The following is a 27,524-nucleotide window of genomic DNA, read 5'->3' as shown; positions in this document are numbered from 1 at the left end:
AATGTTTAGTAACAACTATCAGGTTTAAACAGTTTTTATTAAGTAGTTTTCTCTCTCTCTCTCTCACTCACACTCTCTCTCACACACACACACACACACACACACACACACACACACACACACACACACAGGTCAGAGGTCAAATGTGCCATTATTTTATATCTTTAAATGGTACTTTGTATGCTAAAAATCCAAACCACACAGAGTCACAGTTTCTACGTTATAAGGCTTTTTGTAAGTTTTCGATCAATAAATCAAGCTGACCAGGATATAAGCCAAATTTCAGCAGATGGTTAACACGACATCCCCATGAAGTTTTATCAGAAAGTAATAATCAGAATCAGCATACTAAAACTTGAGATTGACGTGCATGCATGCAAACAGTACTGAAAACATAACCTCTTTGGTGGAGGCAAAAATGAAATATTCCTGTTTCGAAGTTCAAATCAAACGGATTGCAAATATTACAGCTGTCATACATTTGGATGCACTGCATTTCAGATGAAAACCCTCTTTACTGGACTATATCTGATAGTTATAGCTATTCTCAGATTAACAGGCTTTTCTGCATACAAAACACGATAGAATCGTAACAAACACAAACCTTTTCGAGTCCACACATGTAATTGTAAATTTTAACACATTTTGTGCAATTTATGCAATAAATTATCAATTATCTGAAAAGGGCATTGCTTTGTGTAGTCACATGCAGGGCTTTTTCTTCTTTAATAGCTTTTCATGTGGTAGTGCAGATGTTAGTAATAATAATAATAAGTGTTGGTCAGTGATAATGAGGAGCATATGAATAAATAAACAAACAGGGTGGTGTTGTGGGGCTAAACTTTGATTTTTTTCAGTAATAATGTTTTATTTAATTGCACCATTTAAAAAAAACACTGCAAAAATAATTGGGAAAGGATAAGAAGGAAGAGTCAATAAAGAGATACCCAGAAGCAAACTTCTAAGATAATGGAAAAACTACAGGGACGGAAAGGGAGTGGGGGGTGGGGGAGTAATAATATGAGCACATGCTCGCTGCATAACCGGATTGTTATGGCGAAGTTTCTGCAGGTAACATTTTCCCACCACGCCCTTCAGTTGTACAGTGCAATTGCAGTAAATTCTTGCAGTGTGTGTCATGTGCTCGTATTGAATGAATGTGAATGTATTCATGAGGAAAACGGTAACCCACTAAAATAAGCTTCCAAAGTATTTGAGCCAAAAAAGAAAGTGGGAGGGACATTAGTTGAAGTTTTATTTGATAACCTGATCAGGTAAAACTACCATTTGAAAAAAAAAATTGACACCAGGATTTTTTTAAAGTGCTGGGGAGTTCTGCGTGAAACCAAAGCCCCCCCACTGCTCGTCCATAAACGAGCAATTAAGTGTCTTCACTGCAAATATAAAATGACCCCTTGTTAACCAAGACTGTGTTTTGCTAGATGACAATCTTAGTTGTCAGGGCCACACCCAGGCTTTGCTTATGCTGTCACTGGTGGGGTGGTTGTCATGGCGACAGGTGAGCTGAGTAATGTCTGGGAGAAAAAACTCAGAAGTGTGTTAGAGACAAGTTGTTCATTACCATGACAAACTTACAGTAACATCCGACTTTGCCACATTTGTCCACCTAGGACAGCATTTACGCATGTGCGGCATTCACTGCATTTTATTATTATCATCAATTATAACAAGAATTGTTTTTGTGTTTTTACTCAAGACACCAATCCCAGAAAAAAAAGAGCACAAAGTAAGCACCGTTCACCGTCTATTTATAGTCTGGCTACGGACAGAAAATGTGTGAAGTTAAAGCTCTATAAACTTACTCATCACTTTCCTATATACACCTTGGAAGGCTGCCAAAGCACATACAGACAGGTGACTGCACTGAACGTCTGCCGTGAGCAATCTGGCGGCTGTGTCCCAGTGCATTGTGGTTTCACTTGTGTCCTTATTGCACCATTACCGTAAGTCCACACAAAGCTTATCAATTGTTAGAAATTCAGCAGTGATAAGGGTGCTTGTTATCAGCACCCATGTGGCACACTATTGATATGTACAAGACCGATGGGATTCGTCTCCTTCGCAGCCACGAGACTTCAGCCCAACTGAACCTCTGTGAGACATTTTGCACCAACGTGTTGAACAGTTCTATGAAACTCTTACTGCAGCAAGCGGCGGTGCATCGCCTTACTGAGGTTTACCATGTTAGCTTTCACTTGTCTGTACATTAGTCTGTTGGCGTGACTTGGATTTATCGAGTGGATTAACAGACTGGACAGCCCACGCAGGAGGTGTGACTGAATTTCAAATTGACAGCTATACACGTGATTTGTCTTATAGATGATGACCCCCCCCCCATGTTAGTGTTAACTGACAAACTGCAGTAATTAAAACCAGACAATTACACACATCTGCACTTTTGAGCCATGATTATCTGAGACAGCAGTGCTTTGCAATATTTAGGCAATATGACTGCAGCACAGAGGGGTTACGTAAACGTAATTCCAGTGTTATGCAACTATGTGGGAGTGTTGGTTGCAAGTGTAAGTGAAAAAGTTGTGGGACAAAACTGATATGCAAGTGCGTTGAAAAAGCCTGCTATAGGCAGGGATAGCTCAGTAGGTAAAGTGGTCGCCCCATGATCGGAAGGTCGGCGGTTCGAATCCACTTAATGGCTACCCTGAGGTACCCCTGAGCAAGGTACCGTCCCTACACACTGCTCCCCGGGCGCCTGCTTAGTGGGCTGCCCACTGCTTCACTGAGTGAATGGGTCAAATGCAGAGAAAAACAAGTAATTTCCCCATGGGGATCAATAAAGTATCCATTATTATTATTATTATTATTATTATTATACTTTGGATGCTGTTTAAACATTTGAGCAAAGGGCGCCATCTAGTAGGGCAAACGACAAACTGCAATCTCTGTGTCAACGCTGTCATGAGCATAGAAGCGACTCAAACTGTGCCTGGTTGTTAAAACACCAGGGACACTGAGGGATATACGAGTGCCTTTCATATAGCAGCCATGCTCTGCATCCGTGAAACTAAGTCAGGCTTTGTCAGCCTGCATGGAAAGGAGGACAAAAAACAAAACAACCCCCAAAAAACACACAAACAGCCCCCGTACTCTCAGACAAACCTTGTAGTATTGCTTATGCTCATATTTCCTTATTTTTGAAAGAAAAAAAGTGTCTTATTAATTCCTACACTACATTTAACAAATGTTTTATGTACCAACAGTGAAAAGCTCCATTCTAATTTAAATTAGGTGCGACCACTTAATTAGGTACACCTGTTCAACTGACCGTTTACCCAGATTACAATTCAGCCAATTAACTGGCAGGAACTCAGAGCAATTAGGCACGTGGACATGATCAACCAGAATATATAAATTAGGAACAGTGGATTAAAAATGATATTTACCATTTGTTATTTTCAGACCCAGGAAGGCTCGTTTCCTCTCATCTGTCTAAACGTTATGATCAAGACACCAACGCGTAACTTTACAGGTACAGCGTATAGCCAGTTTTAATTCACTGAGCAGGCAGGAGTGACGAGGCACAGCCAAACAGTACACGCAATTATAAAATAAAACACTTTTGGCTGACCACACAGTGAGTATTAAAATATGATCTCATGTTTTTAAAAAAAAAAGAAAATATAGAGCCAGCTAGCTCTTAGTGTCATGATAGAAAGTCAAATGACAAATTCTCTTCGGCACAGGCAAAGATAATCCTGCACAGAGAGGCCATGACAGTGTAATAGGAAGTAAAAAATGTGAGGTTTACTAAAGAAAGAGAAAAGCCAAATGTACCAATAATCCAACACATTACATAGAATAAAAGAAAAAAGTGTCAGCTGGATAGTCGTTAGTGTTATCAGGCAAAATCTATCCCAGTGCACTGCTGGCGACCTTAATGAGGTCTGTACCATACCATTGTTTGCATATGAAAACAGATAGACCCCGAACACCCGTCCTTTAACATTTTTAGAGTAACACTTTTTTGCTTTGCTGGTGAAATACAAAAAGAAAGAAAAAAAGTTCATCTTTACAAAAATGGACTATTTACCTTAGGTTTGGCTTACAAACAGTACCGTTACAAGCGTAGTGTACGTGTCCTATACATCAGTGCTCCTCAGCTTAAGGCTTTAGAAATCAAAGCACATTCTTATCCCAACTCGCATGGAGGTAGAAGTACTGCAGCAAGCCCACACAGTCAAAGTAAAAATAGTTGCACGTCCACGGAGGTGATTCTGTCGTTAAAAATGCTGCAAAGAGCAAAACGTGAACTTAGTCTGAGACTGTCTGAATTCTTCTGTTGTTTAAAACGACAAGTGAGGCAGTTGAAAACACGTCCTCCACTGGAAACCTTTACAAAGAGAAAGCAAATACTCCTAAAATGATCTCCCTCTTTACACTTTGACACAACATCAAATATAAATACAACATGCTCTTCTTTACATGAGGCTCACTTATACTTTATGCAGTATCCTTGGACCTTCGATTGAGCTGACTGAAGTCCACGATTTCATACTAAACAGGTAACAGAGGCTATTCCAATGTAGACTCATTCAAACTGTACCTCGCAGAGCTACTGCAGTCTGTAAAAGTAATAGTGTTTGTGGCAGGTTACATGAACGATGAATATTTGTTTTCATAGATTATATTCAAACTCATCTCACATCAGTCACACCTGTGATGCAAATGCAAAGATCCACTTGTAGTGCATCACACAGTCTTCCATTGTTGATCAAAGGATTGCATGTTAAACTTGATTCACTTTAAAAGGTTTTTTCAATTTCCAATTAGAAAAAAAAAAGGAGTATCTAATGTATATAAGACCTTTGCGTTTGCCGACTCTTTTGGTTTAAGCAGAGGGATGCTGTTATATGATCATACATCATACATGTTCCAGCAATGGGAAACCATAAACAACAGGCGTGACTACAGTGTGACGGTTGGTCTGTTGAAACACGTGTGTTTAGAATAGAGGAGCAATTCTGAGTGTTCAGCTGGAAATAGTGTTTATGGTGTGAGTATCAAAAAGTCCGTGAAGAGTCTCTGCATGTACACAACATGCTGCTAGTCATTAACTAGTCGATAAACATGGTACTGCGCTCCATGTTCGCTCGTGGACACTTCAAACACAAAGGCGATGCACAGCAGAGTCTCCTGAGTTTCTCTGTTGGACACCACCTAGCAAAGACACAAATAAAGACAAGAAAGGCACTGAGGGGGGAGAAAGTACATTTGTCAATGTGCAGCAAAACCTTTTCAAATTCAGTTCATTACATTAAGAAGGTGCAAAAATACCTTTGTGCACAGTTAGGCCTATAATTTGTTTTTGGGGGTTTTTTGCCTCTGGACACCACCACAGTGGATTTCAAAATAAATAAAATCAATCAATTAATAAATATGTGACCAAACTGCAAGCTTTAATTCAAGGGGTTTTACAGACATTTTGGAATAACCCACTCACACCCATTTTTACATTTCTATTATTATTATTATTATTATTATTATTATTATTATTATTATTATTATTATTATTATTATTATTATTATTATATTTCTATTTCTATATTTAGTTCAAAATGAATTGCACAAATATCTAAGATCTCACCTCATTTATGAATATCTAAGAATTGGTATTAATACTTTGATTAAAATCATTTGCAGTGAATGACTGCCTGAAGCCCAAAACTCATGCACATCACCAAATGCTGTTTACTTGCTGGACATGCTGCACTAGGTTTCAGCTGCTGTTGTTTTGAGAGTCAGTGAAGTTTTTCAGTAGACTTGGTGGAGATCAGGTCAAGATATGTTATGGTTCAGATTATGAGCTGTTAATCTTGGTTCCACCCCGAGAGAGCCAGACTCTCTAAAGCTTTCTGGTCTAATCTGTCATAAGCATGCAGTTAGGTCTGTCAATATTTGGCTGGTACACTCCTTTTTAACAATGTACCAGATTACTGATTTAGCCACTCCCCCCCCCAGTGCAATAAAGGCCTCTCGCACTTACACTGACATGTCTTTAGGCCTCATGTTTAAAAACACAGTGAAAACTAGAAAATACAAATTAATCACTTCTAGGTCTTTAATTTACGATGTAAAAGTGTATCGAGTCATAGAAATAAAACTGAAGTGAAACTGAGCACTTTGAATGGACTCAGTGTCAAATCATGTCTGCTTACTTTGTCATGAAAGGACCATGGCAGTCAGTTGAGGCCTGTTCCTCACCTATTTCATTATTATCATAAAGGTTGACCTCTGATCTTGAGGTCAAGGTCACTGGTGTTGAAACTCTGCCATTTTTAGTAGAGACGACTATATTATGAATGTGTGAATCCTACATCACCTTGTTCTCAAGTTATCATATTCACAAGATTTTCAGCATCGAGCCCAATTTAAAATCCACTATGTCGATGTAAATATGCAAAGCTACAAAAAAAGTGTACAATACAGTAAATGTACAGTTGATTGTAACCCCCTCGTGCCGTTTTCATGAATTCTTAAAGTTCAGTTTAACAATTGTTTTTAAATGATGCCGAAGGATATTCAACTCTATTCAACTCTACATTTTATCCACATAATAGTTTATATGAATTATTAACCAAATCTTGCCTCACACTATGAACCAAAGCAGGTTTATAAACAGTGTATGGTTTTGTATTGGTGGTCAGATTACCCACACACACCTGTAGAATGGTGAAGTTCTCCAGAACACTGTTCATCATGTACTTCTCCGGCAGGTGTTTGAGTTTGTGGATGAAGTTGATCATATATTCACACATGGGTGAGCGATGGATGCGGAACATGTACTTTCCTCCTTCCAGATGTGCATATTCAGTCTGGTTAGGAGAAATCCACACGCGTTATTTGCAGTTAAAACACATGCAGGTGGGGTCTAATGTAAAATATATTTGAGTATGTGTACATATATTCAACAAATAAGAGCCATTATTAAAATGTGTGAATAATTTTCTCACCTCAACCTTTTCCACCACCTGTTTACCAAAGGAGCAGACCTTTGTTGAAACACTGATAGTGATGTTTTCTGTTCCGCTGTACTGGCTGCTCACGCCGTAAAAAGCGCCAGAACCTTCCTCGATGTCACTGCTCAGGTCCGCCTAAAACAAGGAGAATGAGACGGACACAGAATGAGTGCGACAAAAAATAAAGGGGTAGAAGAAAATAAATGAAGACGTCACCACCAAAGAATATAACTGTAGTGTTTAATACTCACACGTTACATGGACCGAGCTAGAAACTATTCAAGAACTTGTGTTTGATTTGCTGAATAATAATAATGCAACTAAAAACACTTGTTTAAGAACAAAAAAGTGAAAAAGTAATTTCCTGCATAATTTCTAGTGTTACACTGGCTTTGCTTCCCCCGTGTGGTGTAGCAGGTTATTACCTCAGACTGCAAAATGAACTCTACAAAAGACCCAATTTTTTGTTTAACAAAGTGAAAGTAATCTAGTGTAAACACTTAAGCATGTTAGTGCGCATGTCCTAAACGCCAGCTCAGTTTTTGAGATTAGAACTTGCTGACTTTCTTTGCTAAAATGGTTTAGTGTTGTTGGTTACGTACCCAGAACTTGACAAGAAAGAATGCATTGTGTGGCCCTTTTTCGTAAAGCTCTTTCAGGCCTCCTTTCTTCTCAGAGAACTTGTCGTAAATCTGCCTCACGTCTATGGACTCCAACACTGGGTCACTGTAGCCAGGGTTTGATGGGCCAATGTGCACGAACAGATGTTTATGCTGTAGAAGGGAAGGAGAAATAAGTCCAAGAGGGTAAAAAGAAAGAAAAATTTTTATATTGAGGACTCTTGCTTCAAAAGGTTCTGGCTGTCTGTACCGTCTCTCTGTCTCGTTGAGTCTCCATGAAAGCAGAGTACTCCAGTAGCCGTAGTTTTGCAGAGGCAATGGTTCTGTCTTGCCATACAGGAGCTGCTATAGCTGCAGGTCGATGGGGTGGCAAGGCCTCATAACCTGTTTAACATTTAAAACTGTGAAACAATTCAAATAACAATATTTATTAAAAAAAAAAAAAACTGTGCAAATCAAGTTCACACTTACTGATAGGTGCAGGGACGGGGGCTGGGAGTGTAGTGTACGGCGGCTGTGCAAAGGGCTTGATGCTGTAAAAACGAAACAGAAGAAATAACCCCAAAAATGAGTAAATGTACCTGCTTACGCAAGAAAGTTTGATTTTCAAGACAGAAAACCAAGGTATGTGCCAGCTATACTTACTCCTGAGAATGCCCAGGCTGTCCTGGCATAGGGCCGGGCCAAAACTACACAAAGAAGAAACAGATTGAGTAAAACGATTTGCTCACGTTTACCCCGAAAAGTAGAAAACAACAGATGTGTTTGTGTTAGCGTCTCACTCTGACTGGTGGAGGAAAGGGAGTCTGGGGTTTCATTACACTCGCAGAGACGATCTGAGCTGATGAGAGATTGGCCACCGTCTGCAGCGCCTTGTCCTTCGAGACCTGGTCCTGAATGACAAAGACAAAGTAAAACACAATGACAAAACTCTGAAACGTCACAATAAAATGCAGGTTATCATTCCAAGATCAGCCAACTCCAAAGGCCACTTTAGACAGCAAGCCAGCCAACATGTAGTGTACATAAGCATGATGCAGCAACTATATGGAAAAATAGCGCAGAAAGCAAAGCGCACGAGGGGGAGCCGAAGCAGGAGGCAAACCAAGTAAGAAGAGCTAACCGTCACCAGTATTTCACTAAAGCCACTAAAACGAAAGAGCAACAAGCAGGGTTTTGTTTTGTTTTTTGAGTTTGGCAATAAAACTGCAATTGTGGACTAGCAGCAATGTGATGCCAACCACACAACACAGAAGCCTGAAGCAGAAAACTGTAGTTGCATAACCAAAACTTACCAAGTTCATGGCCTATGGCAAAAAAGACATTTTATTAATTAACTTCAGTACATTCAAAGTAAAAGCAGATCACAAAATCATTGTTAGGAATATGCCTTGTTCATACTTCAGAAAACATTTAGATACATTCACTTTTTGCATGTTTATGTCTGAATAAAAGTTTTTTATTTTCTAAATAGAATAGAATAGAATAAAGCTTTATTATTCCACGAATGAGAAGTTTGGCTGTTACGCAGCTCTTATGGCAAGTGGAATATAAAATATAGAAGCCAGACACAAAGTGGTCTTATATAAATAAGCAACTGAAGTTCGCATATAGAGATAACAATGTACAGAAATATGTATAATAATTGTACAGAGATATGTACGTGGGGGGGGGGGGGGGGGGGGGGGTGTCCTTCGCTCCTTCCTACACTGTGGGTGTAAACGTCTCCTGCTGAACGAGCTGCTCAGTGCTCGCAGTGTCATGCAGGGGGTGGGAGGTGTTGTCCATGATGATGTTAGCTTAGACAACATGCTCTCCTCCCCAACCTGCTCGATGGACTTCAGCAGACAGTCCAGGACAGAGCTGGTCCTCCTGACCAGTTTGTTAAGTCTCCCCCTGTCCCTCTCTGCCGTTCCACCAGTCTAGCAGACCACAGCTTAAAAGATAGCAGATGCTAGAAGTGTTCCTAGAAGCACATCCTGGAGTTTTCTCTTTAACTACGGAAGCAAGTATTTCTTCGATAGAACCCAAAGCTAACTAATCGGTGTTCAGTTAGTTAACTGCAGAGAGGAGTACCATCTCAACAAGACTCAATCACTGATCCCATATGGAAAAGAAATAGTAAAAACGTATATGTGATTACTCATGAAAGTGGCCACTTTCTCATTACTTTCATACATTGTTTTGGATACTTACTAAAACATACAAGTTTCATTATATAATTTTTCAAGGGATCTTATATCTGTTTTCACTCTTATATGCTTTTCATACAAGTTTCACACAAGACAGATACAAACTTTATAAGATTTATATATATCTTTTCCATATGGGATCAAATGATTCATGATTAGTCTGGGAGTAGTGCTGGTGGCACCATCAAAGTCTCAGCTAATGTCAGCGGATGACCCAGAAAGAATAAACTGCACAATCCATGTGAGCATGGCCAACAATCAAAAGTGACTGATGTCCACAAAGAACTTAATTTATAGTCCAAATGCTTTGACATACTTATTTCAACTATTTCTTTAAATAAATTTGTCAGAAAATAAACAGATGTGCGCATACATGAATAATAAATTAAATAAATAAATAAAATCAAAACCCTAAAAACACAATTTTCACTTTGGTGTCGTGAGTTAATGAATTTAGGTTCATTTTTCAAGTTAGAATGAAATTTTCATGGGTGAAAAAGGTGAAATCAGCTGTAACTGTAGTCAAAAGCACTGCCTTATACTGAAAGAGCAGGATATGTCCTACTGATCTGTTCCATCATAAAACTGAGTCCTTTGTTTATATCTGGAGATTATAAAGGTTACTCTCCACATGTGTACAGGAGAGCAGGTGGTTCAACAGATTTGGTGTAAAATGACGGTTTGTTTTGTGTAGAACAGAGAATGGTAAAACCACAAGAAAGAAATAGAGAGAAAAGATAAAAAGAAATGTAGGAAATGTTCAAGAGCAAGAATCTAAAGAAAGAGAAAAATCAACGGAGAAAACTTTTGAAATTCCTCAAATGGCCACATTAAAGACACCTTGCATGTTTACTGATATGGGGGCATGCATGTAGGTTACATGCCGCTAGCATTGTAAACTAAGTGGTCAACAAAAGCCAGCAACCTAATCTCATGCAATTATTTGTCTAAGGCCACAAACTTGATCCAAGTGAAATGACCAACGTACCAGCCATGCATAAAAATGATGCCAAACATATATAAACACTCAAGAAAACAAACTTGTGCACTGTGCAATGCTAGACAATACAAGCAAAATAAATAAATAAATGTCTGTGCCCTACTGACTATATTCCAATCATGCAGCAAAGTCCTTCTATACTGGATTTAACTTTGGTCCATCAAAGTTTTCTACTGGTCTCGACAAAAAGGCTCCATGAAGGTTATATTGATCGTCTGCAATTTGATTAGCAGTTGCAGTTCCCTGGAGACTCGTATGGCCGATGTTAAGAACTAAGAGCAAGGCACCAGTTTTAAGGGCACGAGTCTCATGAATATGGTTGGAAAATACAGTTAAATATAGTTGTAGTTTTAAGGTGGTGGGAGTCGGCTTTGACAGTAAAGATTCCCCCAATACAGGTAGTACCCCAGCAGAAAAATCTGCGTCTAAGATTGGGTCAAGTTACATCTGAGCATGCAAAGCGAAGCGGCTAGCATTGCAAAGTCAGTGAGCATGTATACCTTCAGCTTAGACTGAATCTCGCGAGACTTTCTCTTGGCCAAGACTTGCAGGTGACTAGAGACCTGAGGAAAGACAGGATGAAGGAAAAGGAAAGAGAAAAGAAGAAGGCTGTGACTACAGAGAGGAGTAGAGTATAGTCAGTGAGAACCCACCTTGATGCTTGCCTGGTATTCTCGTACCCTCTTACGTGCCAAAACCTGAATATGACTAGACACCTGTGGACCCAGGGTTACCCCCGTGAAAACACACATTTACACAATGATTTCATCATTTTAAACAGACACAGTCCATAAATATTCATTTAAACAAGGTGGAACAAGTTACAATGTTACATAAAACAGATCAGTGTCGTAGTCGACACAAATATCTGTGCGTACCTGTTTGCGTGTGCGTGTCTTCCCCGTTCGCAGCTTGATATAGCGAGCTATCAGCTCATTTCGACCTGACATGACATAGAAACTGATAAAATTAGAATGACTAAAAAACAAACACGTTATACAATTGTTAAGTTATTCTTAAACTGCACTGTTTGGGCAGATATAGCTCACACCTTATGAGCAGACTTAGCATGGGCATATTCAAATGTCTCCCTGTAACAGTCACTCTCTAGTATTTACATTACTAGTATGTGGCCAAGCTGCAGTATTGTTTGGGCTGTTTGTGCTGCTGACAAACTGATTTGCATAATGACATTGAGAAAAGTAAGAAAACAGGAGTGGTAAAAAAATTACAAGGTAAATGTGGGAGTGACATGACTATTGATATACAATAAAATGTATTTAAATCTTTCAATGATCAAGGAACCATATCAACTTAATCTAAAAAACAGCATCAATTCACTCATCAGTTCTACTATATCAAATGTTATTTGAGGCTGTTAGGTGGTTGCTAAGCAACAAGATGACTATATATTGCACGTGTCTAGCTTTGTGTATATAAATAAATGAAAATGATCCCAAGCTTGCTTTAATGGTGTCGCAGGTGCAGAAATGCAACAAATGGGTCGTTTTAGCCCACGTGTAGGTGGTTGCTAGGCAACGTGAGGGCATCACTACTGTGTGCCAGCTCAGCTCCCATTATGTAGAAGGGTTTTGTGGTCAGATAGGTAGACAGAGCTTTCATGTATTATAGTAAGATTGCAAGTAGCTCCAGGCAGTAGCTCCCTCTGCTGCTTGAGCCACGTAGGACCCTGTAACTTTTTATGATGCTGCAAAAACAGACAGAATCACAGCTCCAAAACTGAACTGTGCGATTTTCTGAGGAGGAATGTCCTAGTAATCAAAAGAAATTTACAATAACAAAACTAAATGGCTGCATTTTTTTAAAGCCAAAGTTAATTATGACTGTTGTGGTTGATGTATGACAAAGGCAATGTAAAGCAAATAAGTTTTTAAAAAAAGGACCATCGTTCCTACATATGTCTGTACATATTAAAGTTGTTAAATTGCACCACTTGTTGCATCCCATTTGTTCACTGAAACAAATATGAATCTAAAAGACAGGCGGACATGGGTGAACACTCCACATTAAGCTAAACTTCATTTGCCTTGAATCTGAAGCCAAATGTGGTTGTGGTCTAGTAGTTTGTGTCTCACAACGTAAAATACAATAAGTACAATCGTAACACAAATGGCTGGACCGAGAGTCCTTATTGTTTGAGTTTAGTGGTCACAGTGACATTCAAATTTATGTTTAGACTGTCCCGAACTTACTGGTCAAGTTCTAAAATGAAGCCGTGCATACTTTTGAATCCACTGTCTGTATCTGCAAGCATAAAATAAAACCTCAATGTGATGCCACTTATGGTGAAATGTTTTAAGTGTGAAAGTGTGTGTCTCCAAGGTAGTGAGATTCTTATAAATCCCCATAAAGACTTGTCAAGTTCTCCTATTCTCAGGCTGTAAGACATTTCTATTAAGAATAGCATGTATTAATTTTTAGTCAGGTTTGCGTTTGCTTGCTGGCAGACATTCAAAAGCGATGAAGAAATGGTGGGAATGGAGAGAAAAGCAGAGGAGAGGTCATGATATTGTTAACAGACTTCCAAAATGTGGTCAGCACAGACTGCCTGGTCAGCTCTTTCCTTCTCCCTCTTCTCAGTTCCAACCCACACCCGATGATCTGCTCGTCGCTTGTAACTTCTAAGTAACCCATTATACAGCACGCCGCAAGCGGTTAAATATAAAGGTGACCAGACTGATCCCACAGCTGTAATCATTTAGCACACATGCACACTTACTAACATCATCATCATCATCATCCTTTTTTCTGGAAAAGGCTGTGACGCTGTAGGGATTTCAGATGAGTCACATCAGCACTGTTAAGTTACCAGAGCACAGAATTTCCCAAAATCAACAGAAGGGGCTGACTCAGACACAGCAGTCTGCTCCAATTCCCAAAACAGGACACATGCACTACCCTGCAGCCTGCCACTACTCCACATAAGGGTAAAAGCTCTTTCTTTAGATGTCAGATCTATTTTGCTATAATATAAGGCAAGATAAGCTACAACTATAAATATGTAATATAACCGAGCCACAAGGTGAGGGCACAAACCAGTGTACTCATAGTGGGCCGTCCCAAGTCCTGATAAATGTGACGGTTGCATCAGGAAGGGCACATGGAATATAATCTTTGCCTAATCAAACATGCGGATCATCAAGAATGTAATTTCCATACTTGATTGGAAAGGGCCTGGGTGAACAACAATAGCCCCTGGTACTGTTAGCTAAGTGGGTGCCAGTGGAAACTGTGGTACTGTTGGCCGAAGACAAAGAAAGAAGAGAGGGGGAAGGCGTGTTTGAAGGCAGCAAGAAAGACGGAAAGGCAGGAGTGAGGAGGTTTGAGGAGGAATTTAAATGCAGGAACTATGACGGGTAAAGGGAGAGAACTGGCCGACATGATGGATACGATAATACGTGCAAGAGACCAGATGGAGGGGAAGGAAGACCAGAAGAAACAGAGGTTGATTCCAACTGTTCTACCATGGTGTAGATAGGAAGTGAAATGAAGTAGGAAAGAAATTTCAAGTAAAAGTATGTGAAGAGTGTTGTTGAGGTGGAGAGAGTCAGAAATTTTAACTGATCAAGCTGAAGGCGTGGTGTTGAGTGTAATCCCACAGGCTGGCTGTCCGTTAAAAGAGCACAAGGAATTCTGAAGTAGACTGAATAAAGTGATACAGAGTATTACCAGAAGGGAACAGAGAAATGATGAAAAGGAGACTCCATGGTGAAACGAGGACATGCAACAAAGTATTCAAAGAAAGCAAAGAAAAAGTCAAAGGGGAGTGGTTGGATAGATGAAGAAAGCAGGAGTATTGGAAGGCTAGTCATCCAGCAAAGAAAGAGGTGGTAAAAGCAAAGGAAAAGGTTTATAGTGAGTTGTATGTAAGACTAGAAACTAAGGAAGGAGAACAGGACTTGTTCTGAGTGGCTTTTGGGCTGGAAAGGATGTGCAGCATGCTAGGATGATTAAGGATAGAGATGAAAATAAGATGCAATGAAAAAAACCCCACAGCTGAATCATGTTGAGTCTTGATGTTGCACAGTTGGGCACTAGAGGGTACAAGGCAACTTTGGGCATCGCAGGTTTGGTACACTAAAAAGGTAACAATCTGATCGGAGTAGAGTCAGGCAGAGCGTAAACAAGTAATCCACAACTTGTGACAATAAAACAATTTATTTTTTAACTACACTGCCATAATGTCTTAGTAAGGACTGATTAATCACTACACACAGCAGATGTTAGAAAAAGTTTTTTACATGACTGAAATAAAAGGATAAATACGTGGATTTTAAAAACACCAAATATGCATATATCAATCTTTAAAAACAACCCTAAAGTAAAAGCCAAGATATTTGTCACCGTGTGCTGAAAATGTTTTTCAAAGTCTAATAACGATGGATATAGGTGTGGTGTGATTTAAAAGCAGTAGATGCCAAAGTTAGTATATTATTTTTCATCTGCATTACTTATTAAATCATTAGAGTATTTATCCAGCACCCATCTAACTGCCAAATGATTATGAAGAGATAGATGATGAAGAAGCTGAGTGTTAAGTTTCAACAAACTAAAATATCAATCCAATATTAAAACATCATTACTGACACACGCGCCCACACACGCGCGCTGCATTATCTGTGTCACCGAGTCTGCTGATCATCCCTATTTAGAAATACTTGCTTGGCACTATAATCCAGGGTGACATCATGGTAGTAACATATGACTGCCACCAAAGACAGCACGCAGGCTGGATCAATTACGACTGGCCTAGTTTAGCTCAAGAAGGATAATTAAAGCAAACACCCACTGAGATTCGCGTTACTATGAAATCAGTATATAATTTTAATGCTGTGTTCATAACAGTTTAATAGTTAATTCACACTTGTGCCGATAAGCTAAATGAGCACTGCGTAGTTTTAATTCCTTTACACTAGTGTGAGTGTTTATGCACACAAACCACTTTAAGGCATGAGATGTATTTTCATTTAGCAATATTGGGTGATGTTGGAACACCTGTCCACATCTGACTATAGGTGAAAAATAGCTGATAAATCTCCGTGGTTTTCATTTTATATCCTCTAAACTGGTTTATCATTTATATTAAACAATATCTTAACATAAAAAGTCACATCCAATTATGCAAAAGTTGAAATGGATACTTAGTAGCTCACAGTATTAAGAAGCACCGATGCAAGGTTGGGTGTTGTACAGCTAATATTACGCTCAGTCTCAGTGTTGCTTTTTAGTAAGTGTAAGCATACATCAACGGGACAATCCTCGTTAAAGGAGAGGGAAGCAGGGAAGGTCAACCAACACACTGAGCCCCACGCTTCCACAAAAGGAGAAAATGCCACAATGCTGAAACAAACTTTCCCTTTCTGTCACCTGGTATCATATATCCTGCTCCCCTCACTGCTGAACACCCTTACAAATGCACAAATGCTTCACAGTCTGATTCAGAGTGCAAACACTCAACTCCCCCCTTCAAAAAAAAGAAAAAAGGATCACAAGGGTTTCATAAGGTAAGAAAAAAGCCAAAATAAAGAGCTCTTTTCACAGGCAGCATCTTAAACCAATCCTAATAAAAAACAAACACATGAAACGTTGCTTGTGTGCATTTAGAACAAATCTGTTCCTGGTGTTTCACAGACCATTTATGCAGAACAACAGAAGTTATTCAGAAGTTAACTACAAGTTGACATGAGAAGTCAACATGCTCCTTCCTTTAACCTTATCACTGCAGATTGTCCTCTGAAACAAAAAACTACGTAGCCTGTTGAAAATACCTGCGAGCTGATCACCTACGCATAAAGCAAGGTGATTCTGCACAGGGGTCAAAAACCAACTCTGTCCCAAAGTGCAGGCAGTTGATTAAAATTTGGTTTTTTTTTGGTGTGGTTCTTCTAAGAACTAAAATTCTGGAATAAAGTGTTCATACATGTAAAGCCTTTATTATTATCATTTTTATTTATTCCAAAATGGTTGGGTCAAGCAAAGGGTGCCTACAGATAACAAACATGTCATACTGGCTGCTACAGTCATTGCTTTATGTTTATTGACTCTATTAAATTTAAATATCTGCAATTTTACACAGTCATCGAAAGAAAATTATTTAAACCCAAAAAGGAAACCGACAAATTAAAGTCAAATCCTTTACAAACAAGTCAGTTATATATTACAGCTTCTTTGAATATGTTTTGTTTGAGCTTTCATTTCAATATCGAAGAAGAAACTAGAGGGGAAAGGGATAGAAAGTTGCTGCTCCTCACCATACATCTTCCCCTCATCTGACAGTATGATCTTCCTCCTTCCACAAGGAGGGTAGATGGCCAGAGCTTCCTGAAAGCTCTGCTCAATGTCTGGGCTCCACACCCCTTCAGGATCCCCGTCCAATCCGCGGTCCGCCCCGTCTCCCAGTCCCTCTCCATTGGGACTGGCACCCTCCTCCTGCGCCCCATCAGGGCTGCCACGGCAACTCCACTCCGACGCAATGATGACGGCTCCAGCTACAACACACCTACAACACACGAAACAAGATAAATGTGGAACAGATCCGCTAAACTGGATCTGACACGTTAGTGTTACAGTGTTATGCTTTTTGGGGGGCGTGGTGGCTGTAAGAAGGTTTCTCCATTTTGTCTGTCTGCCCTCCTCACAAATGAAGAGGCCAGAGAGCAATAGAGAGAAGTGCACACTTTCACTTTTATACTATTCACACAATTACACTCAGCTTGAATTTAAAATTTAAACCAATAGGCAGAAATACAGGCAACTGAGGAAAAGCCCTTATCCAGGACTAACAAAAATATACAAATACTTGTTACAAAACTTACCCTGAACCCTGGTTTTAACATGTTTCCTTCCATGTTGAAGCCAAAACATGATTAGGAAACAGATTTGTTGTTGTCACAGCTACACTGCACTGCAAGCAGCAAGATTTTGAGAAACGGATGCAGCCGTTTTCTGTCCTATACAAAAAAACTGTAAACTGTGCACAGCTAATTCATTTTTGCAGTTAAGGACATTTTAAGCGTCACGTCGGTTCTTATAGAGTGCTTTTTCTTCTGTACCTGAGCACCTGAAGTGCTTCATGCAAGTTGCCTCATTCACCCATTCAAGCCTAGAGTGAGCTAAGAAAACACCCTCCAGACAGTTACACCACGAATTGTTACGAGGCAGGGTGGACCCGTGCTTTCATGTTGTTTACGTGAGTCTGTGTGAACTTTAGCCTTGCTTTCCTGTTCTTAGCTAATAGAAACACTCAAAGTGGTATTGTAGGCCCACTTCTTTAAGGTTCAATGTGCTGCATGTTCAGAGATGATGTTCTGCAAACCTTGGCTGTAACAAGTGGTTATTTGAGTTCCTGTTACCTTCTTATCAGCTCAAAGCAGTCTGACCATTCTCATCTGGCCTCTGACATCAACAAGGCATTTTCCCTTTATCTGACAATAATCTGCAGTTTCTGAAATCCTCAGACAAGCCTGTCTGTTCACAGTCACTTTAATCATCTTTCATCCCCATTTTGATACTTGCTTTGAACATTTCTACTTGCCTAAATGCATTACTGCCATGCGCTTGCCTGATTAGATAGCTCCGTTACTGAGCAGTTGAACAAACCTAAGTGTAGTCGCCATGCATGTACATTATTTTGTAATGCCAAACGTGGACAACCTAAGCAGTTAAAAGCACAGAACATCTTTAGACTGTAGTATGCAGCCTAGAGAAGGGGAACGAGGTTTCCACAACAAGTAAAACATGACGTTTTGACACTTTTCCCATATTAAAATGTAGTACAGGTTTAAGAGCTTATTTCCTTACTCTTAATCCCTTCATGTGAACAGAAAACCCCCCAAAACTTAAGTTAGATCAGCAGTGTATAAAGCATTTTGCTAAAAAAAGAAATTGTTTCATTGTTTTTAAACTTGTTATTTTTAACACAGGGAATCTGAGGCACACTGACAGCTCAAGAAAATTAAACCACACACCTTGTTTTGTTAATCCACATCACTGACATCATGATGGATGGACGAGACTGAGATCAACTTTGCGGCTGTTGAGAATAGCGACAGATTTCTCCGACTACAAGTGTCTACACACCAAGAGCGAGATCAGATTCACTTTGAGCTGTTTACAGCGTCCATGGGTACGGTGTGTATTAATAGTTCTGGCACCCGTGGTCAAAGACCTAACAAGTGACAAGCCAAAATATTAAGGGTTTATAAATGTTTAAAGACACTATCCAGGGTCAAGAAGGACACTACCAGGATGTGTCACTATTAAGATGAGATCACAAGATGTAATACATTAAATATTTAACTGACTGCGCTTAGTGAAGATGAGACCAGCTATTCCTTTTTCTTAGCTGTTCATTACACAGAAACTAGCCTAAAAGGCAACACAAACTTTAGAAGACTCCAACCTTGGCTGTGTAGGCCACATAAGGAAATTACACATTCTTTTGTTATTGTTGAAGATGCTCCAAGTCTCTTCAAACACAGACACACATATGCGACATGAATGTTGCCTGGTGTGTAATGTTTTCCAGAGTGTGGTTAATATGGTCCCTGCCACAGAGGAACCACAGAGGATCAGTGTGGTCGCTGAGCTTCCCCTGCTGTGGTGGGTTTATTCTGCACACTGTGTGCAGGGCCTTCCCGGTTTCAATCACTACTGACTGGACTGAGCTGTTGCCATAGAGATCAGAAAGGCCTAGCGGGGTGGTCAGGCAAGCACGAAGTCTAAAAGAACATTTTGATATTCGAGGGAGGTGGGATGCGATTGTCCTGAAAGCTCTACTGTGGGACGTCTGCAACTGGGAAGGTGTTTCTTTGTCCTGACTGGAACAAACTCATCATGATGTCATATTGCTTTTCATGTTCACAGACAAAAAGATTATAATGACCACAACAAGAGTAGCTTTGCATGAGTCATGATTTGAAAAACAATTGTTATTTATCTTAAAATGAGCCTTAGTGAAGCCCCTCAGTGCATCCCCTCGTCATGTCTAAAGCAGGCCCTTCTACCTCCACCTTCTCCTCCTTTAGGTCACCCTCCATTTAAGCCAACTTTCTTCTGATTGGCCTTTCCATCCAAACAGAAGGTGGGAGGGGCTTCCATGCTCTAAGCTAGTTGTGCCCTTGAGATGACCACATTAGAGATATCCCCTCTCCCTGACAGAAATCAAAGTGTGTGTGTGTGTGTGTGTGTGTGTGTGTGTGTGTGTGTGTGTGTGTGTGTGTGTGTGTGTGTGTGTAACAAAGCATATAGAACAGTCTAAAGCCCGAGCTTCTGGTTGATTAGGATTAATAAGACAGAAGGAAGGAAGTTTCCTATATTCTTCAGTGGGATTTAGGTTACATACATTTCAGGTCAGCTAACTGTATAGTAAGTAGAGCCTGACCAATATAAGATATCAGCACGAGCAGGACAGGAACATGACATCAGCATGATATCAACATGACATATGGTGTCATCATGGTTTGTCCATGTGAATGACTTGACTCTAGTATTGAAAATACTGTCAGCATATGTGGCATACTAGACAGCTAAGCAAATGGTGTTGCCTAGTAAAGTGTCTATACCACTAAACTGCTAAAACTAAATAAATAAATTAAATCGAACTACTTTAATACATAACTACTAAGATACATTTCTGGAATGTCAAAAAATATTACTCATCATTTTCACGTTTTTCATTAGTGGAAGATACTGTAGGCAGATGTGAGGCTACCAGGCAACACACATTTAAATATACATTTTAAAAAACAGACACTCTGTATATACAAAGTTATAAGCAGCACACACATGTAATAATCTGAAACGGAGATTTTTCACACAGGAAGTCTAAATGTGTTAACATGAAGTATGACCTTAGTTGGTGTAATGACAAAAATTATGTTTATGACAATTTACTCTAACGTTAACTTAGTTTATGCATTTGATTAAGGGGGGGCGTCAATCATCTAATACCCTTTTCTTTAGCATGGTGGGGAGCTCACAGACGGTTTAACAAATCCCAGGGGGAAACTTGGCTTAAATAATCAAACCTAGTGCTGATGTAACACATACACCACAATCACAGACTTGCATTACCAGCACTGGGAGCATTGCTGTGCAGTTTGGTTAGGAGTTCTGAAATCGGATGAGCTGTCATGGCCACAGATTTGTCAAGAGCAGTGGTGATGCAAAGTTAGGATACTGGCCACAGAGCACATATGTTGCTGGCTCTGCCTGTTTCAATATAGCACCCGTGGTCAAAAGGTCAGGTGTTTTAGTGCAACGAGGAGGCCAGTACAGCATTGAGCTAAATAAAGCTATGAGATCAGCGAACACCGAAAAGTCATGCACATTAGGGGCTGTCTACTGCTCCCAGTGGAGCACCGTCGACATTATGAACCAACCAAAACTTCACAGATTTCTATGAACTCTTTGCACACTGACTACTACAGTACCGAGAGGCTTTATGGATATAGACAGTAAACCGATCGACTCTTTTAAACACTCGGATAACCTTAACATGGTCACATCTTACACAATTTTAACAAAGCAATCAGATCACACACATATGCTGTAAATTCTCCCATGGCCTTTCCTTTGAAACTCCTACGACTCTTAGTTTCACATGTTGATACAACTTTCACAGCAGCAAGAAATGAGTCCCATCTGCGAGCATGCAGAGGGAAAATGAAATCACGGTGAACGCTTGGAAGCGGTTTAGCCGAGTGTGAGTTGGCAAAATATCCCTTTGATCCCCAAAGCGGAAAAACTTCCAACTAACTGTCCATAAAAGTTCCTAAAAACCGCACACAAGCACTTCCAGTGGTAGTCATTGTATGCTATCGACCAGTTATTTTCTGTTTTTCAGTGGATATATAACCAGCAAGCCACCGCTAACACACTCGAACTGACATGCTAGTTGGCTAGCTTGGGAGCTAATAATACTGCAATAAACTGCAAACTAAGTCTGAGAGACGCATTAAACTAGCCGAATACAGAACGAATGCTTGAGTAAATATTAGAGGAATTCCCTGCTAAACACGTGAGTCCCTGAATCACTACAGGCACAGCGGGAAAATGCGAAATATGTCAAATATCCCAAAACTTCCAGCACACTCGAAGCGAAGCAGCTGCTGCAGCATGAAAAGTTGCTACACACAACAAAGAACTATATGAGAGCACACTCACCTCACAACGGCTCTCCTGCCCCGCTCCTACAGGCACACGCTTTTTGTTGTGTGCCCCTTTTTTCTGTAGAAAAGTAGCCTCGTGATTCGGGAGTATTTCCAGGGCAAAACAGCTGCGTTTGACAGAAAAAGGCGGAATGCAAAGTATGAGTTTGGTATGAAATCAACGCGCGGAGGAAAACGCACGGAGGCAGAGGCGTGGCGTCGAAACGCACACACGCAAAAGTTTTGTGGGTCCCAAGGCAAACTCCTCCCCGGACATCAGACTCCTGGTGGGATAGCTGGGAGATATGAGGAAGGTGGTAGTCGTAATGCCACTTTTTTGTCTAGGAAAAATCACTACATATCGCGTGCCATCGGGGTGGATGGTTAGGTCCCTGGATAATGCACCTCCTGTCTACACGGACCTCATACTTTGGTTACTGCAGGAGAAATACTACTGTTAATATATAAAGCTCCATTCAGGATTCATTCTGAATATGAGAACACGCATTATTTGCACGTTTGCTTTAACTTTTGAATATCATTAATTACAGTTCTGTCTGTCTATCAGTGTTCTGTAGTTGTGGTACTATATACCCAGCAGTGAAGCTTTAACAGGCCCTAAGCCAAGATGTTTCAGGGCCCTGAGAGTGGTAGGCGGGGAAAAAAATCATTTCTTTTGCTAACTTGTTATCAGAGATGGTGGTGGTGGTGGTGGTGGGGGGGGGGGGGGGGGGGGCTAGACTGTGCCCCACCTGACATTGGAGAAAAGACAGTGTGGGCACCCCGACAAGGTCAGCAGTCAATCACATGGCCAGTACAGAGAGACAGAGCATGGCCGCTAAATCTGCACCTATGGTTTGTTCAGAATAATCAACAAACCATCGGTGCAACAACAAAAATGTCTTTGAAGGAAACCCAGGGTTCAGCTGGCCAAGAGGTTCAACATTGTTGCCCTTTTGTTTTGAGGAAACGGTTTACCACTGTGTTGTTACTTAGTCAGAATGATGAAAAGATGCAAAGTAATGTAGGGGAGACCGGGGATAGTTGTTACGTGGGTCAGTTGTAACACTTCCAATTTCTCCAATCAGGGCTAAGTTTCAAATGATGTGACTCATCCTGTGCATGCCCAATTCAGTTCTGCTATCACATGTGAAAAATCAGCACATTTTGTCAAACACAGACAATTTAACATGAAAAAAAGTCATTTGTATGCCAAAAAGTAAGTTTTTCTACTTTATTTCAATTTGTAATAGCATTATCTGCTTTGCAGTTAAACTCATCAAACTTGAGTTATGTTATTTGTATGTCTATGGGGATATATTCTGTGTAGGTCTTTAGTGCTAATGTTTTAGCCGTTGGCTGTAATGTTAGCTAGTTCATGGCTATAGGAGTCTGGGTCAGTTGTAACAGCAACAGTCTGGGTTAGTTGTAACAATAATGCAGATGTTACAACTTACCACACTATTACTTTAACTTATATTAAACAAGTTGGGGCAACGACATCAACAGAGAGAGGTTCACTGGTCGCTTTTGTATATGCGGTTAATGCCATTGGCAACACAATTCCTCCACTGTTTGTGTTCCCACACATACATTATGCAGACCACTGTGTCAGAGATGGACCAGTAGGAAGTACTGGTAGTGGAAATAAATCAGGATGGGTGCAAGAAACAGATTTCCTCATCTTTCTGAAGCAAACCACACCAAGGTAAGCCAGGATAAAAAGTAATGGAATTGCGATGCTGGTGAACAACTACATTTTTTCAGCTTCATTGTTATGTTCAAAATTGGTGCAAGAGTTGTAGGTTATAATGCCCACTGAGCCAATGAGGCCAAACTCAAGGAAGACCAACCAAAATTAAGGAAATATTCAGTTGCAGAAAATTCCAGAATTTGTCTTTTTTGGGGGGTTGGAATATGTTCAAAGTTAGATTTCTGCATTCTGTCACACACACACACAGCTACATAAATGGCTCTAAGTGCATTCATGTGTTGAATAAACAAAGATTACATGTTAATATTTTGTTAGTACCCTTATTTCATTGTGTTACATTTCACCCCGGGATATGTTACAACTAACCCAGACTATGGGGTTAATTGTAACATTTCACTCTTTGTGTTTGAGGCCATACCATGCAATGGGTAATTGTGCTGCAGAGAAAATAGCTGCACTATTTAATAGCAGAGACATGTAAATACTTTGCATTACATTTTGAATCCACTACCTTAAAAGAGCTCCAATTTACAGACAGAAATGTCAAAAATGTTACAACTATCCCCGGTCTCCCCTACATAGATACTAAGACTGAATTAGCTACCAGGTCCAAATGGGCATCTGCCTTAGGATCACTGAGGGGGCTCGTATAACAAGTGACATGGGCTATTTTAATTGAATCGCAATATACAATTGGAAGACGCATGCTGCTTTGTGCTGCTTGGTATTCATTTTGATAACTAATGAGGTGCCTTGCCCTAAGGAAACTATTGGCTCACCTTGTTTTGTGCATTTCTTAAGGTTTTTGTGCCTGGGGGCACCAATGCAGTGTATTTAGTATATACTAAACTGCCACCTGGTGTCAGTGTTTTGTGCTTTTCTTAGATTAGAGAAAAACAGAGGCAGGAAAAATGGGTTTGCAAAAACCCAGGAGAAGGCAGGAAATGAATATATTCTGGGGCACAGTTGGGGGCAGGACCCCCAACTGTGCCCCCCTAAGACCTATCTACCTGCCCTCTCTGTATCTGGTTGGATTCTTTAATGCTAAAATGTATGGCTCAAATGTCACATAAGAAAAGGAAAGGCTGAGCATAACTAAACTCCCAGGAATGGTGAACAAGAAGAAGCGCAGGGCCAGTAGGGACAAGAGAACTTTTAACCCCCTGACAGCATCTTGGTCTGGGGTTGTCCTTTCATGTGGCCACTGGAGGGCAGTAGCACTTTAGTCATGGGTATTTTAAAAGGACAGCATGACAGCTGTCAGTTGCATTGACCAAAGAAATAAGTGGCAAATTGTGGGTTTGTTTTGTTTTTAATTAGCCCTCTGATTTTAGGAAACGCATGAATATGCTTGATCTTTTAGTTGTAGATGAATTAGGAAGAATGGCATTACCAGAAATCTGATGGTAAAAATCTAAGATTTCAAAACCGATCTGGATGATTTGTGCAAGTCACAGTGACTGAGAAACATTTGGTGCTTGGTGATAGACATCAGAGAGAAAACTACACAGCAGCAGTAAGATTCTTTTTTAAAACATTGGCTGAATTTTCCTGGTTTAATTTTGACATGTGCAAACATGTCTGCATCTCAGCCTGCCTTTACAAAGTGCTATCCTTTCCCAGTGAGGACTCCGGCTGAAGTGGAGATCAGGTATTTCATTTTTCACTGAGCTTTTAGAAACACTTCAGAGTGACTGAGCAGAAAGGTGGAGGTATAAAATTCAAAACAAAAGGGATAGCTATTATGAACTTTGAAGAGGTTCTCCATTTTTTAAAAGATTATATTTTCTATTCTGTTACTGCAAGTAGGCTAAATAGCCAGTCACAACCTGTTTGCCTTGCTGCCATTTGACAAGCTGCACACAAGTAGCATGCCACCAGTAGTTTCTTCCCTTGGGCTTTGACATTACTAACCTAATGCAATGACTAAATTATTTATGTTTCATTTTCATTCATTTTATTATTTCATTTTTTGTCATTGCTTTTGTGTTGCATGTTTTTAATTAAATTATCTTGAATAAGCCTCTCTCTCTCTTATCCTTCAATACTCATCCACACTCAGAGTGCTGGAGGCTAGATTATTCCGGATTGTAGGAAACACTTGATAATGGAAACTTTCTTGAATGGCAGATAATGCACAATGCAATTTTGAATGCATCTACCCTGGAAACTATTCAAGCTAATCTAACCAAGCAAGTTTTGGTAAGTTTTACATGTATTATTCCTCATACTAACTTTTACTCACCTTCTAAAGCCATTGTGTGCTGCATAGGAACGGACCTTTAGAAATCCCTCCCCCACACACCGTTACTATTAACACTATTAATGAAATATACAGTTCTGTTTAATCTAAGCTAAAACATGCAATATCGTCCTGTAAGAAAAATAAAAATCAGAAAATTAAGTGGTCCACAATGATACATCTTCAGCCAAAGAGTGTATGCATTTACCCCCTTTTACCACTAGATGGAGCGCCACATCAATCTCCATTGAACAAAGTACAAAAAAACGGTACTTTGACCACAGTCAGTCAGCTGCTCGTGTTTGTTGAGATGCTCTTTTATACAAATTAACCTCACGCTTACGTTTTTTATTTACTATTTCCTATTTTAACTGCTGGGTTACACCTGCTCATATAGGCCCACATGTCCAGCCCCTTTGGCGACCCCTTTCATCCCTATATAAGTTACAGTCAGGCTACAAGCTAGTGGGGCTAGCCTCTGTTTCTCTCCTCTAGAGTCTCCCACAGGTGAGCGCAAACTTTATCTGTCATTTTAGGAAACGTGAACTTTTATTTTGGCGTTTTTTAAATTTATTTATTTATTTTGTTTAAAAATTTCTGTGTTTAAAATGCTCTTCAACATCTAGTTTAATAAGGAGCTACTGGAGAAGCTACATTTAGTTTTTAGAGATAAGTTAGCTGAAGGTGACTCAATGTTGCGCTAAGGTCACGGACTGTAGACCAGCATTCAATAAACATTTACAGTATTTCACATTTCATAATCAGTAGCTAAGTTTATCCTTACACATAATAGAAGAGGGAATGTAATAATTCTGAGGCTAAGGCCTCTTAAATCTACTCTTCATGTTGATTTATGATTTATGTTTTTTTGAGCAGCTATATATAACATGTTTTACTTAAGTTAACCCTATTTGTTAAATGTCGAAATATAAATATGATTTTGTATTTTCTTATGTAGATCAGAAAAAATTAATAAATATCTATTTAAATTTTTTTAACCTATATTAAGAGAAGATACTTAACCTGTAAATAAGCCTGACCTGTTATAAAGTATATAGTAAGTAGTAAAGCACAATATAAGTTCATTTTTTAATTGATTAGGATACAGTTTATGAGTAAATACATCAGCATTAGAAGTATCGGTGTGTGTGATCTTGCACGAAAACCAAGGTGAGTAAATCAGTAACAGTGTAACTTGTCAGTCTTGTGTGTGTGTCTGTGTGTGTCTGCCTAGACTTTGAAACAGGGCCCATTTACACAGGTTATGTGTTTTGAATTAATGCAAATATTTGGCAGGTAGAGGTTTTTGTGTGCTACAGTAAATATAACTGTGCATGCAAGCACCCGAGTTGCTCAGGTTATTGATACCAGGAGAAATAAAACGGGCGGCGCGTCCTTGTGTGAACTGGGTGTGAACACCAAAACACACAGTTATCAAATTCAGCTGGCAGAGCCAGTTAAAGGCAGGCAAACATCACAATGTGCCTTTTGAAAATACACACGGCGGCTCACACAGTGATTAGCACGTAGTTTACTTATTATCCGCTGGATTATGCTTTACTGAAAACTGGTGGCAAATGTTGACAAAAT

The 27,524-nt window shown here is 39.8% G+C and overlaps 1 protein-coding gene across 10 annotated transcripts; it reads right to left on the bottom strand.

Annotated features, from left to right (window-relative positions):
- Positions 1-1,231: 1,231 nt before the first annotated feature.
- Positions 1,232-22,230, bottom strand: tead3a (TEA domain family member 3 a). 10 transcript variants are annotated; one of them, XM_085259637.1, is made up of 14 exons: positions 21,995-22,230; positions 17,080-17,327; positions 11,686-11,750; positions 11,461-11,523; positions 11,308-11,370; positions 8,911-8,922; positions 8,398-8,508; positions 8,261-8,304; positions 8,087-8,148; positions 7,866-7,999; positions 7,598-7,768; positions 6,990-7,130; positions 6,699-6,851; positions 1,232-5,196 (listed from the first exon to the last, which is right to left on the bottom strand). In XM_085259637.1, the coding sequence occupies exons 2-14, from the start codon at positions 17,084-17,086 to the stop codon at positions 5,083-5,085; spliced, it is 1,140 nt and encodes a 379-aa protein (XP_085115763.1). In that variant the 5' UTR covers positions 17,087-17,327; positions 21,995-22,230; the 3' UTR covers positions 1,232-5,082. The 10 variants fall into 10 exon arrangements, with proteins under 10 accessions (XP_085115763.1, XP_085115765.1, XP_085115767.1 ...); XM_085259639.1 differs by lacking the exon at positions 8,911-8,922; XM_085259641.1 differs by lacking the exon at positions 11,308-11,370 and having other exon boundaries at positions 21,995-22,229.
- Between the last annotated feature and the right edge of the window lie 5,294 nt (positions 22,231-27,524).

The sequence above is a fragment of the Mchenga conophoros genome, linkage group LG20 (genome assembly GCF_057382185.1).
Source record: "Mchenga conophoros isolate Kocher_MC1m ecotype Shallow Benthic linkage group LG20, M_conophoros_male_GT1.1, whole genome shotgun sequence".
Lineage (NCBI taxonomy): Eukaryota > Metazoa > Chordata > Actinopteri > Cichliformes > Cichlidae > Mchenga > Mchenga conophoros.
Note: the sequence above shows the minus strand (reverse complement) of the source record. Positions and strands in the feature narration are given on the sequence as shown.